The following is a 13,454-nucleotide window of genomic DNA, read 5'->3' on the forward strand; positions in this document are numbered from 1 at the left end:
AATGGCCCAGGGGACTGAAGCCCCTCCTGAGCCTTAATTGGGTCCGCCCATGAGTGCAGACCTCCTATTTTTTTAAATGTGGACATATTATTAAGTCATATGATTTAATAAAATTATTGTTCAATTAACTATAAAGTCATATGGGTTAAAAGCTTGTTCACATAAAAAAATACATATATAAGGGCGCCAGAACCTTATAATTTCTCTCCCTTTATCTCTCTCTATATAGAGTCTTGAACTAAAATTTAAGAAGGATTTACAATACCATAAATGAGTTTATAACATTGTAAAATCTGTTTACGACATCATAATTTTTGTTTCAAATTTTAATTTTGAATTGAAAAAATTTAATATATATACATATATGATTCATACCAGCGTCTAAGAGTTTGCGAGGCAAAATGGGAAAGGTGATGTTTTGGATTGAATTCAGTGTTTCCGATTCGATTGAAATCTCGTTTGATTGTATACCTGAAACAATCAAAATGGGTGCACTCAAAATCAATCCAATTGTCAATATGGGTGCACTCAAAAACAAAATTCTCATCTTCATATATAAGAATTTAAAATATTTAGACAAATAATTGTAAAGCTTCAAGTTTTCAATCAAACTATTAAAACCGTCACACAAAGCAAAGTTTATTTTGTAATATATATAGAGAAATTATACGCACATCAAATCAAGCCATTGGTATTACTTTTCATGATCTATAAAAACACTTTTAATTACGTAAAAAAAACAATTTTAAACACAATCTTAAAAGGGTAAATTTTAATAAGTATTCAAAAGTATGACAAAATAAATAACAATAACATTAACAAAAACAATACTAAAGTGAAAGAGAGAACATACCGCAAATAAATTCAAAAAAGAAAGCGAGAAAGAGAACGAGGGCAACCATTTGAAGCTTTTGTAGTGCCATACTGCCAAAATCTTTAATTTTGCCACAAATTCATACAACTAGAGAGCATCTGGTTATGTATATAGCCATGCATATATGCGACAAGTCAATTAAAGCATTAATTATAAAATAACTACGTTGAGTCAAAGAAAATTCTCCGTTTAGTTTCTAATATTAAATTCCTCTTGAGTCAAAAGAAAATTCTCCTTTTATTTTCTAATATTAAATGCCTATTTATTTGGTAATCTCATTACCGAAATTAATGTGCATGTTTTGGGCAAAGAATATTTTTATTTTTATTTTCCAGAAAATCTCGGTAGACAATAATTATGATCGATGATTTGATTTTGTATTAACGGAAACTTTCATAGTCTAATGCTGCTGCCGATGAATTAAGATTCATGCATTTTTTTTAATCTTTTTGTTCTCTCATTAATTAAGATCATCTATTAGAAGGATGAGATATTTGAACCCACTCAAATATTTTACAAACTAATTTTTTATAAAATATCTTATTACTAAAGTACCTAGAATGTAAATTACAAATATAGACAAACTAACATAATTTAATAAAAAAATTATTCTTTAAATTCATTTTAAATTATTTGAAAATATGTCAATAATCAACCATCTATATTTTTAAGTCTTAAAGTGTAATTTGTTTTTTAATAGAATATCAAACATATTTGCTTTGTGTTTAGTTTCGAACACAACTTGAAAAATATTTAATTCGATTCAACTAATAACAAACAGGAAAACCAACCAATTGAAGGCCTATATTCTTCAGTCTTAGAGTAGAATTCTCTTCTAGGATACTCCATAATAAAGTCAAGTATCTCTTAATTATTTTTTGAGTTTATTTAGTAGAATAATATAATGTGAGGAGTGTAATTGGTATTTAGGTGTGTGCATATAATAAAATCTTAATTTTTGGATTTTAATAGTGGGTTTATTGAGCAAATGAGTATTAAAGAGTATTTTGGTGAGTTCAAATATCCACACCACCGTACAAATGGTAATGATATAACCTAATGAAAAGAATATATCAAAGAAAGATTCATTTAATTTTGCACATTAATTTCATTTTTTTTCCATATTCTCTCTTTTTAACATTATTTTCTTTTCCTGTTGTTTCTCCCATCCATCTTACCAAAGAAAATCCTATGTAGTTTTGTAACTAATAAAAAATTATTAAGCATGTTACTTAATTGTATAAACATATCTCAACTGCATTTTGCCCTTGAAAATGCCAAAAATATATGGATTTTTAAATTTTGCGTTACTTCTATTTGTTACTATTTAGTCGTCCTTTTGTTTCAGAATCATACAAGGAGTACAACATAATCAACAAAATACTATGGAAACTGTACCACAAAATACCCAAAATGTAGCTTCATTGAAAAATTCGTTGAAATTATATACTGGCATTAACCAAAAGTAAGAAAAAAATACCTCTATTAGAAAATTATTTTTGGGTAAAAGTATACATATCTGTATGTCTTTCCTTGGCAAAACAATATCCTTGGCTGATCGTAAACCTGCCTAACAATTTCAGCAGCATCGGCCATTTTATATCTTTCCTAGGCTGATCGTTTTTTACCCTGGACCTGAGGTTGAATTGGCATAAAACTTGTTCCAAATGTCAAAGGTGCCGCTGACATTGTCAAGAACGATTGCACCTAAACTGAAGATCATGTAAAGCTCCATAAACTATCTGTGCCTGCATTGTTCATGGTATATCTTTTAGTTCATCTGAGACAAGGGATATGCAATCTGATCATCTCCAGACCAACAATGAAATGTTTTATTAGCATTTTGTACAATCTCAAGCGTTATAAGATGCAATGCATATTCGTTATAAAACAAGCATCAATGTCATAGACATACTCACAAGTCTAAAGAGTCCACCTCTGCAAATGTAGCAGTCGAATCATCCATATCGGACAAAGAACCTAAACCAACACCATGCACATCAAATAGAAGAAAGAAAAAGTTAGAGCTAACTCCCAATACAATTAAGAACTGAAATATAAAAGATTATACAAATAATAAAAATCTGAAATTAGCAAATGCGAAGTGAAAGAAATTACTTGTCCAGTTTATTTATTACCTAGATATAACTATTAAAAAACCAAAGGTACCAAAACAATTAAATTTGATATTTTATATCATAGAAACTCACATCCAGAGACTCATTGCCAACCAAAGATTGTTCTTTCGAAGGCTACATCCATCAAAGTGTTTCCATTCAGCTTCATCAGTGAAAAGAAAACACGCATATTGCTCAAAATTCTTCAAAACTATGTAACATTATTAATTACTGAAACATATAATATGTAGATGGAGAGATGCTACTGATACACAAGTAAAACTCAATTCGCTCAATTGTTTTTCTTTTCTCAACAACCAAACAGACGCGAAAAATATGAAAATGCAGAGTGGAGAAGTGGACTCACCTCAGACACTAAGAAAAGTTGGGAAAAGAAATGCCAAATTCGGTACCTAAACAAATTTAAAGAAGGACAATTACAATTTGATGGAAAAAGAAAAAGAAAAAGAAACTTCTGCTTAATTTAATGAAGGATAATTTACTAGTTTGATAATCTAAACCCTAATTAGAAAAAACGATAACGGAAGATGAAGAAGAATTACCATGTGTTTTGAGATCAAATAGCTGCAGAAGAATCAAACAATGACTCGAGCTTCACATACCTGTATTCTAGCCCTCTTGAGAAGAAGAGAGTTCTCTTTTAAGGATCTCCTTCTCCTTAGTTTCATTATCTTCAGCTTTAGTGTTTCGACATTCCGAGCTGATGTCAAATCTCGAAGCTGCTCAGCCTCTTTGTGCTGCTCATCAACGCTGCAATTCACCCAATCAATAATTATTCCCATAACACAACAGAAGACACAAAATTATCATAACTTGACCCTGGAGGCTAATAACAGCTGAAAATGGATTTCAAGTACAAGTAAAGGGATATGTGATAAAGACTTAGTAGGCTTTTCTGATCAAACAAAGTCACCGTGGGTTTTAATTATACAAACTCCTGGCATCCACACATAAAGGTTCACTACTTAACTGAAATCCCAATAATTATAGCTTGATGGACCAAACAAGCCCTGAAGAGTGGAGAGAACAGCATACATGTTAAGATGATGTTTTGTGAACCAAAGAGGTAATATATGTGTTACCAAAAAAGCATCAAATGATTATCAGCAAACGTACTTTGTGGCTTTTTCAAGCATCAAGCTTCTAAGAAATTCAAAAATACCCACATTTTGAGCAATGCATGCCTTTATTCCTTTGTATCTTATTACCCAAATTTGAGCCTCAGAGTCTCTGATATTTGTTGCATAATATGGGTTAATCAAATCAATGACTTTCCTAAGTTCCTACATAGTTACTATTCAAGTTCATAATTAAAATTAGCTTGAAAAAAAATGGGAGTCTACAATCAAACTCATTTCTTCTTTCCTGAGATGTTTATCATTTACTTGCTTCAGCTCCTCGTTCAAGCTCTGGCATTTTGTGAGGTGTTCAAGCTGCATTTAACACTTGTAAACAAAAGTTCAGGATTTTTTTTTTTCTAATTTTTTCGGTTCTTTCATCAATCATTTAATCAGTTTTCTATACATCTGATCTAAGAATATAAAAACCAAGAAATGAGTCACTCTTGTTTTCTGATAATAAAAAAGAAATAAAATTACAAACATGATCTGCCAGATTCTAAAGATTCTGTTTAATGATGTATCACTCACTCATTTTCTGCAATTCACAAAACAACCCAGCAGCCACTAAAAGTGTCGAAGATGGCTATGAAGCCAATTGGAAACTTGAAAGACTAATCAGCAGCAGCAACTATTCCTTGCAAGCTAGACCAAAGTGTGTCCCATTGCAATACCAACAAGAACTGCTACAACATTGCCTACTTCTCTATTCCTGAAAAATGGAAACTTATCCCAATGAAAACCAGAAATTGCTTACAGCAGTCAAAGAATGTTGACAGGAGTTCCCATTTTTCATCTACCTCTCATTGACAGGCTCGAAACAAAATTTGATAGCAGTCGGGGAACCCTTGCACTCTTGCATTCTCAGGAATTGTCAGTACACGATTTCATAATGTACGAAAAATGGTCTAGCAAAAGAATGGTATTATGAGTGGCATATGTCTATAGGTGAACACAAACATGAACCTGACCTACTAACACATTTAAATGTAAAAGAATGGTCTTTTTTTAAAATCTTACCAATTTTGGAAGAGTTGTGATCATACCACTTAGCTTCTGCCTTCTCCATACTGCACCTGCAATGAAAAATGAGAGGAGATTCAAAACTTAAAAACTTAAAAGACATGTTTATTGAATCAATAGCTAGCGATTAGCTGTTACGAAGCATACTATCAAAAAGAAATACACATCTTTTGATGATATGGTTTGTGAACAGAGCCATTGACTCCAGTGATGGAGCAGCATCTAAAGGGAATAAGTGGAAACAACAAGAATAACCAAGTACAATAAATTCATGCACCCTGCAGCAAGGTCCTGTCTTGTTTTACTCAATATGTATAGAAATAGAAAAAACTCAAATTATGCCTCACTAAAATATAAATGCCTACCAGAAAATAACCTCTAAAGATGATTTACCCATGTACAGTCCATCCGCACAGTTTCTAACTGAGTCTGAATTTAGCAACTTTCTCCATTCTGAGAAATTTCGAAGATCCAGATAAATATAATGATAATAACATCAGAATAAACTGAAGCCATCCATTGTCTTCCAGACTCCCCCTAACGAGTGCTCCCCCTCATTAGTCCCCAATTAGGCAAGGTGGTCTAGAGTTGATGCATCTGTATGTACTGCCCCACAGTCAAAAAGTACCTGATCGTCTGCACTTAGTAAAAATGAATCTTGCCTAAATAACTTTAAACATTAGTTCAAGAACATTGAAAATGTAATAATGACTAGTAAGATCCCTGATAGACTAATTGTTTGTGACCGAGTAAAATGAATCATTTAACTTTTATCATCACCCAATCACACACACTAGCTCAACAATAAAATAGATGAAGAGAAAGAAATACTGATTTACCAACCCAACTCCACTATAAAACATGTATAAAATGAAAAGGCCACCAAGTAATTGAAAAAATTAATAAAGAAATACCCTTCAATACTTCTCTAATAAAAAGTTCATTCCTTCTTCTTGATATTCTGCCTACTCCTGAATCAACCCTAAATTTCTTTTACTCCCAGAACTGAGGTCACCACCATTAATACCTAAAGCATCTATAAAGTCAGTCTAGGAGCAAGCTGCCATATATAGTCTTAATTACCAGGTATGCTGTTGCTGGGGGTGCAGTTATCTTCGTGCTCATCTTATACAGTTTACTATTCTCCCAATGGTTACGCATTAGTCTACAGTATCAAAAATCTTATCCTAAATGCTGAAATGAAATATTTGCAAAGCATATGTAACTTGAAGTTCTCCAATTGAATCAATCAACAAGTGATACACTTATGATAGAACTATATCATTGGTTTAACAAATCTGATCGGCCATATGACATAACAGGTTTATGTGATCTTGCCTGATGTTGATTACAAATGTTTCTTCCACCTGATTTGATCGTGTCACAATTCAGGCTAGGATGAGCCAGAATAAACAAAACCATTAATGGCCATTTCTCAAGTTGGCTGCACTAAAAGAGTAATAGTAACATTTCCATCAACATTAGTAGTCCACATTCCCAAAGTTAAATATTTTCAGAGTTACCTTTATTGACTTAGATAGTCCATTTGGACTTGAAATTGTTGCATTTCCTCCCACTTGCTTATATTAAGGTTCAATCCACTCCACCGAAAGCAGAATGCAACTCTGTTAGAGGCGAAATAACATCCATATGTGCAACCTGCATGATTTAACAGCATAAAAAGATTTAGCAAATAGTGTTTATTTTAAGGGATTCTTTTGTTGAGATAATTTATAATTAAGTTCAAATTAGTAGGCTTTAAAAGCGTTTAGCAAATAGTCCAACTAGCATCAGCATTTTTTGAAGATGAAAATCCCACATGTTAGCAGTGAGAGAACTAGGCCATGAAAAAAAAAAAAAAAAACACGAAGTACCAATGAACAACTTTAGAGAAATCCATTATTAAAAAGCAAACTCCAGCACATGGCCAGATAAAAGGAATATATGTGAGTAGCTTTCTTTTGTAGCTTTCAGAGGAATTGCAAAAATGCCGAAGCTCCCAAGCAACAAATTTGATTGACAATCAAGAAATTTTGAAGCTAAATTTTGTTTAGGTTAGCTGCAGGAACCCTCACAACCTTACCTCAGCTATATATCCTTAGTGCCAGAGGATTCTCCCCTTTCTATTTTAATCTCCTCTGGAGGTTCATCCATTATGATATTTTCAATCAACTCCAGTACATGAAGCATGGTAGGCCTGACAGTAGGATCATTAGAGATGCAACCAGTGGCAATCTGCAACATTTTAAGCATCGTTGGCTTTGAATTTGCATTAAGCACTGCAGGGTCCAGAACCTCATCAGCCTGTTCATTCTTCATCATATGCAGCACCCAATCGACCAAATTCTCGCCATCTTTATCTTCAAACTCAGGTCCTGTGGGTTGTTTTCCGGTCACTAATTCAAGTAGGATGACACCAAAGCTATATACATCACCCCTTTCAGTAGCCTTCCCAGTTCCCCCATACTCCGGGGGAACATAGCCAATTGTGCCCGCTACAACAGTGCTAACATGACTCTCACAATCGCTGATCAGTCGAGCAAGTCCAAAGTCTGAAATTTTTGCTTCAAAATCATCATTAAGCAAGATGTTGCTAGCTTTGATATCCCTGTGGATAATATGAGGTTGGAAGCCATGATGAAGAAATGCTAGCCCACGAGCAGCACCACCTGCAATTTTGCAGCGTTTACCCCAATCAAGAGATGCAGCCTGATTTCTTAGCCAATCATCTAAGCTTCCCTTGACCATGTACTCATAGACAAGTAGCTTCTCCTCATCAACTGAGCAGTAACCAAGCAACTCCACAAGATTCTGGTGCTTTACCATGCCCAAGGTTTCCATTTCAGCAGCAAATTCTCGGTCACCCTGTCCTGTAGCCTGGCTTAACTTCTTGACTGCCACTGTTTTCCCGTCAGGCATAGTACCTTTGAATACAGTTCCAAAGCCACCACCTCCAATAACATTTTCCTCGCAGAATTTGTTGGTGCCTGCAACAATCTGATCATAAGTTAATTTCTGGAGACTTGGTTCAAACATGGCTAAATTGATGCTCAAATGCTCCATTAACGCACTGCTGCTGCGATCTGAGATACTCTTTCTATTTTGATCAGAGATACTATTTCGCTTGCTTTCTCTAGTTTCCTCAGGATCACTTTGCCTGTTGCTTCTTTGAATCCACCACCACAGCACAGAGACGATAATTGCAATGACAAGAACAGAGCCAACAACAATTCCAACCAGGGCCAATTTACCAAAGGTCAAAATCTTGCAATCTGAACCCATAATTTTCCCACAGAGATCTTTGTTCCCAGTGAGTGACATTATTGAGAGGTTCTGACAAATACCACTTCTCGGCACCTCACCTTCCAATCTATTATCTGCCAAATTCAGGTATAACAGATTCGGCAAACTACACATCTTCTCTGGAATATGTCCACCTAGCATGTTCCTTGAAAAATCCAGGTATTCCAGATGCACAAGATTACCAAGGTCAGAAGGAATCTCTCCTGTCAACTTATTTAGATGAAAATCCATTCTCATTAAGTATGAAAGGGTACTCAAAGACTGTGGCAAACCCCCATCAAAGAAATTATTACTCAAGTTCATTATTGCAATCTTCCAGGCCACTGAATTTAAAAAGAGTTTATCCACTGGACCCGAAAGCTTGTTGGACTGAACATAAAGCCCCTCAATTCCCAGAATGTGTGACAAAGACGAAGGAAGCTCACCGTCAAGCTCATTATAGCTTAAATCCAGGTGCGTAAGCCCATTCAAGTTTCCAAAATTAGTTGGCACTGAGCCAGATAACTTATTGGCTGTCAAATTCAGCTTTATCAAACCATTCAAACGACCTAGGCTTCCAGGGATGGAACCCGTAAGCTGGTTGTATCCCAAATACAAGCCTTGAAGCTTGAGAGAGTCACCAAATTCTGGTGGAATGGAGCCTGTTAACAGATTTTCAGACAAGTCCAAGGTTGTAAGGTTTGTTAGTCTCGAGAGTGATACAGGAATCTTACCAGAGAGCATGTTATTGCTAAGTAGAAGATATACTAAAACCACACAGCTCCCCAGTTCTTCAGGTATTGGACCAGACAACGTATTGTATGAAAGATCAAACTTTCCATGATTCTGGCTATAACTTAAATAAGGTATACTGACCTCACGGAAATAGGATGAAGGCTTTGAAGGAATCGGCCCAGATAAATTATTATGAGAGAGATCTAAGAATTGCAGCTGAGTCAGGTCTGCAATCTTCTCTGGAATTGACCCATTGAGATTGTTGTTTCCCAGGTCCAATGTGTTAAGTGAAATGCAGTCTCCAAATTCCATTGGAATAATCCCATCAAAAAAATTTGAATTCAACTTAAGAATTTGAATATTTGTGAGATTCCCAATTTTCTTAGGTATTTGCCCTGTTAACATATTGCTACTAAGATCAAGCTCTTCCAAAGCAACTGCATTACCTATCTCCCAGGAAAGAGAACCCTCTAACAGATTACTGGCTGCATTAAACTCCATCAAGTTCTCCGAGTTCCACAGACTCACTGGTATTACACCAGTGAAATTGTTATATTGAAGATCAAGAACCTTCAATGGCAGCTCCGAGATATACTCCGGTATGGAACCAGATATGCGATTATTTACGAGTACCAACTCACTCAGATTGGTACACCTGTCAAAAACATCTTCAATAGTTCCTGAAAGCATATTCCCATCAAGATTAATCTCCACAAGGGATCCTGAATCACACAATTCTCTTGGTATGGGACCAGAAAGCTTGTTATTGCTCAAACTAATGCACTTCAACATAGAACAATTTCCAATCTCTGGTGGGATTCGGCCAACAAACTGGTTATTATACAGCCAGAGGGAGTCCATTTGGTTCCACTTCCCCAGCCAAGAAGGCAATGGTCCAGAAAGTTGGTTCATTCCAGCAGAAAACGTAAAAATTTGTAGCTCGGCCAGCTGCTCAGGCAACGACCCAGATAATGCATTGAGAGAAAGCACCACTGCTTTCAAATTCCTACAGTTACCAAGCTCAGCTGGTATGGACCCGGTGAATTGGTTTATGCCAAGATAAAGGTCACTAAGCTTTTTCAAGTTGCCAATTTCAGGGGGAATGTTACCAGACAGTAAGTTATTTGAAACATCCAGATAACTCAAAGACTGTAAATTTGTGAAGAGACTTACAGGGAGTGAACCTGAGAGAAGATTGTCACTGAGGCCCAAGTCCTGCAACTGAGTCAAGTCACCGAGTCGACTCGGAAATGTTCCATTCAAGCCATTGCCGGAAAAATCGAGGGACTTGAGCTGTTTTATGTCCCCAAGCTCAGATGGCATTTCCCCGGTGAAAGAGTTGGAACGAAGCGAGAGAGTTTCGAGCCGAGTCAGCAAACCGAGTTGACTCGGGACAGAACCGGACAGCTGGTTTTCACCCAAAGACAGCATTTTCAGACGTTTAAGGTTGGAGACTTGAGGAGAGAGTTGACCAAAGAGAAGGTTTTTGGAGAGGTCAAGGATTCTGAGGCTCGAAAGATTATAGAGGAAAGGAGAGACAGGGCCTTTGAGTGACTGAGTTTGGATAACTAGGGAGACGACTCGGCTGTGTCTACATTTCACTCCAAACCAGTCACAGTGTCGAGTCGTTTTGTTCCATCCAGAAAGGACTTGAGGATTTTGAAGGGAGTTTTTGAAATGAACAAGACTTCTTCTTTCTTGTTTTGGCTCATCAATGGCGGTAAAAGTTCCAAAACTTAAAGAAAAAACCATGAGACAGAGCAGGAGCTTAGCCATTTCCAGGGAGCAAAATGGAAGTTGCAGATGGTAAAAGAAAACGTTGAAGAGGTGAAAATATAATAGAGAAAATTAGACTACAACACAAACAGCAGATAAAATGAGAGTACAAAGCAAACACTCATTCTCTCTCTTTTACCATAAACATCACTCCTGCAAGCTTGAAACGCCGCCGTTGGCTAAGGTGCTGCATTTTGGCGCCAAATAGTGTGTTATATGATAAAATGACAGAAGTACCCATGGCAAACAAAAATAATAGAACTGCTCATATAATAATTATGCCAAAGAGAAGGGGACTATTGTAATTTAAATGATTACTTATAAAGAACTATTATTTCAATTTTTTCATTGACAATTTTACAATTAAATTATATTATATTAAAAAACAAAAAAATGAATTGATTTTAATGTTGGATCAATGATAAATTTCCTATATTTTTAATAAGAGAAAGAAACCTTAGATTTAAAAATACAAAGGTTAAAATGGAGTATGTACTATATTAAATTTAATTTATTGTCAATGAATATTTTACTCTAGAATTAAAAAAATAAATTTAAATTTAACGATTCTTTATCTTTTAATAAATAAAATTAAAAAAAGGAGTATTTTACTCTTCTTATTTCTTATAACAAAGAAATAAACTAACATGCATAAATACGGGCGTAAATGCTCCATATGACTCTTGAAATGTTCGGACACGTGATTTGTAATTATTATAAATCATATTATATAACAGCCTAATATGATTTTATTTGTTATTTTTTTTACTTACAAAATTTAAATTTTTAATATTAATTAATTAACAAAATTTTGTGCCTTATAGATGCACTTGTCAAATGTCAAGTGGAGCCTGTCACAATCGCTTGTACGAGTGGTTATGCCTCCTGTAGACAATATGAACGAAAAGACTAGACTTTGATAGTTATAGATAGCTTACTACTATAAGCTAAAAAGAAAAGTTGCAAGAAATTTTTTAAGTCAATTTTACTTGTATTCATAGAAAAAGAAACTTCATTGGATAATCACTGTAGTATGGCAGCACTAGCAGCCTTTGGAACTTGGAAGCGTACCGTAATGAAGTGTAGCCAGAGCTTTATGTGTATGTCGCCGTATACTTATATATTGTCATGACTCATGAGATAATTACATGCAATGGAGTAGGTGTAGATCGGTTTGGATTGGTTTAAATTAGAGATGGTCAAGGGTCATGTTGGTAAAGGAAGGCCTATGAGGATATGTGGGTTGGCACGGCATGATCAATCATGTGATTCGTGTCATGCTATGTCCAAATTTTTTGTTTAGACATAGTAGGCTCGTATGAAAAAAAGTAAAATATATATATATATTTTTTATGGAGACATCAAACTGTTAGTGCCTTTTTTTTTAATCCATGTATTTTTTTTAAGTCAACATATCTTTAGTCAAATTCAGTATAATTATTTTAAAATTAAAGTCTATATTCAATAATAATAACTAATAATAGTAAGAGAATATAATACTAATTATTAATTTAGATATTACAGTATTAGAATTCTTTTTTATAATAAACAACAACAAAAATAATAATAAATTTTTAAAGGGTTAACTTAATTGTTAACTTGAACCTCCATAGGATCATCAATCATAGATCATAGTCCAAAATAATATTAATGCATACATATATAAAATCATGGTATATATAATTTTATTTATTAAAATCATGATATCATCAATAGATTATAAACATAAAACAATTAGAGTATTTTTTATGAAATAGAGAATTAAATAAATTTGAAAAACTTATGCTAATAAAATACATTAAAAGATTCAATTTGAAGTTATTTGTAAAATTATAAAATTTTAAATTTATTTTCATAAATAACGTTTTACTTTAATATACTTTGACCAGCATGTTATTGATGCCTTGTGAACCATGTGTTAGCCTACTAGTAAAACGTGCTTTAGCATATTTCTACTAATACAGTCCTTTTAAGGTTCATGTACCTAAAATTCTTACCCTAATTCAGTCGTGTGTCTACCTGCCATGCCATGTGTCCTATCAAAATATACTCGTGTCTTATGTTGCTATTTGGATGTGTGTCATGCTCATGCTATGCCACGTGTAGCTAGCCTATTAGACATCTCTGATGTCTAGAGTAAAATTGAATTCAAAATAGTTCAATTGAGTTGGGATATTTGAAACTACAATCTGACTAAAACTTCAAATAGAGCTGAGGCGAATTAGAAATTCCAACTTGATTTGGCTCAATTAAAGCTTACTTGATATTGAGGTTAGACAACTATAATTTAGAGTATACTTGGTAAATATTAGCTACTATAACTTGAAAACTAAGCTAATTTGATCTACAACTTGTATGATTAAAAATCTATAATATCTTTACTATTTTTAAAAAATTATTATTTAAAAATACATTTACTACACATTATTAATTTTTACTTCATAATCAAATTTTTTTAACAAGAATAATTTTAAAAAAATCACCTTAATACCAAGCAAGACCGAAGTC

General features: G+C 34.2%; 1 protein-coding gene and 2 long non-coding RNA genes across 5 annotated transcripts; all 3 read right to left on the reverse strand.

The window, feature by feature from the left end:
* Positions 1-2,407: 2,407 nt before the first annotated feature.
* Positions 2,408-3,383, reverse strand: LOC112098845. The gene is made up of 4 exons (XR_002905894.1): positions 3,359-3,383; positions 3,085-3,154; positions 2,794-2,854; positions 2,408-2,622 (listed from the first exon to the last, which is right to left on the reverse strand). It is a non-coding gene; the product is annotated as an uncharacterized LOC112098845 (long non-coding RNA).
* A 238-nt stretch (positions 3,384-3,621) lies between these two features.
* On the reverse strand, positions 3,622-5,042 carry LOC112098844. The gene is made up of 3 exons (XR_002905893.1): positions 4,931-5,042; positions 4,662-4,842; positions 3,622-3,762 (listed from the first exon to the last, which is right to left on the reverse strand). It is a non-coding gene; the product is annotated as an uncharacterized LOC112098844 (long non-coding RNA).
* A 652-nt stretch (positions 5,043-5,694) lies between these two features.
* On the reverse strand, positions 5,695-11,033 carry LOC18045123 (leucine-rich repeat receptor protein kinase EMS1). Of its 3 annotated transcripts, none has more exons than XR_002905891.1 (3): positions 7,237-11,033; positions 6,677-6,812; positions 5,695-5,789 (listed from the first exon to the last, which is right to left on the reverse strand). XR_002905891.1 is itself a non-coding variant. In XM_006436260.2 (2 exons), the coding sequence occupies exon 1, from the start codon at positions 10,944-10,946 to the stop codon at positions 7,242-7,244; it is 3,705 nt and encodes a 1,234-aa protein (XP_006436323.1). In that variant the 5' UTR covers positions 10,947-11,033; the 3' UTR covers positions 6,641-6,812; positions 7,237-7,241. The 3 variants fall into 3 exon arrangements, 1 of the variants encoding a protein (XP_006436323.1); XR_002905892.1 differs by having other exon boundaries at positions 5,765-5,781; XM_006436260.2 differs by lacking the exon at positions 5,695-5,789 and having other exon boundaries at positions 6,641-6,812.
* Positions 11,034-13,454: the final 2,421 nt, after the last annotated feature.

The sequence above is a fragment of the Citrus clementina genome, unplaced genomic scaffold (assembly GCF_000493195.1).
Source record: "Citrus clementina cultivar Clemenules unplaced genomic scaffold, Citrus_clementina_v1.0 scaffold_4, whole genome shotgun sequence".
Classification (NCBI taxonomy): Eukaryota; Viridiplantae; Streptophyta; class Magnoliopsida; order Sapindales; family Rutaceae; genus Citrus; species Citrus x clementina.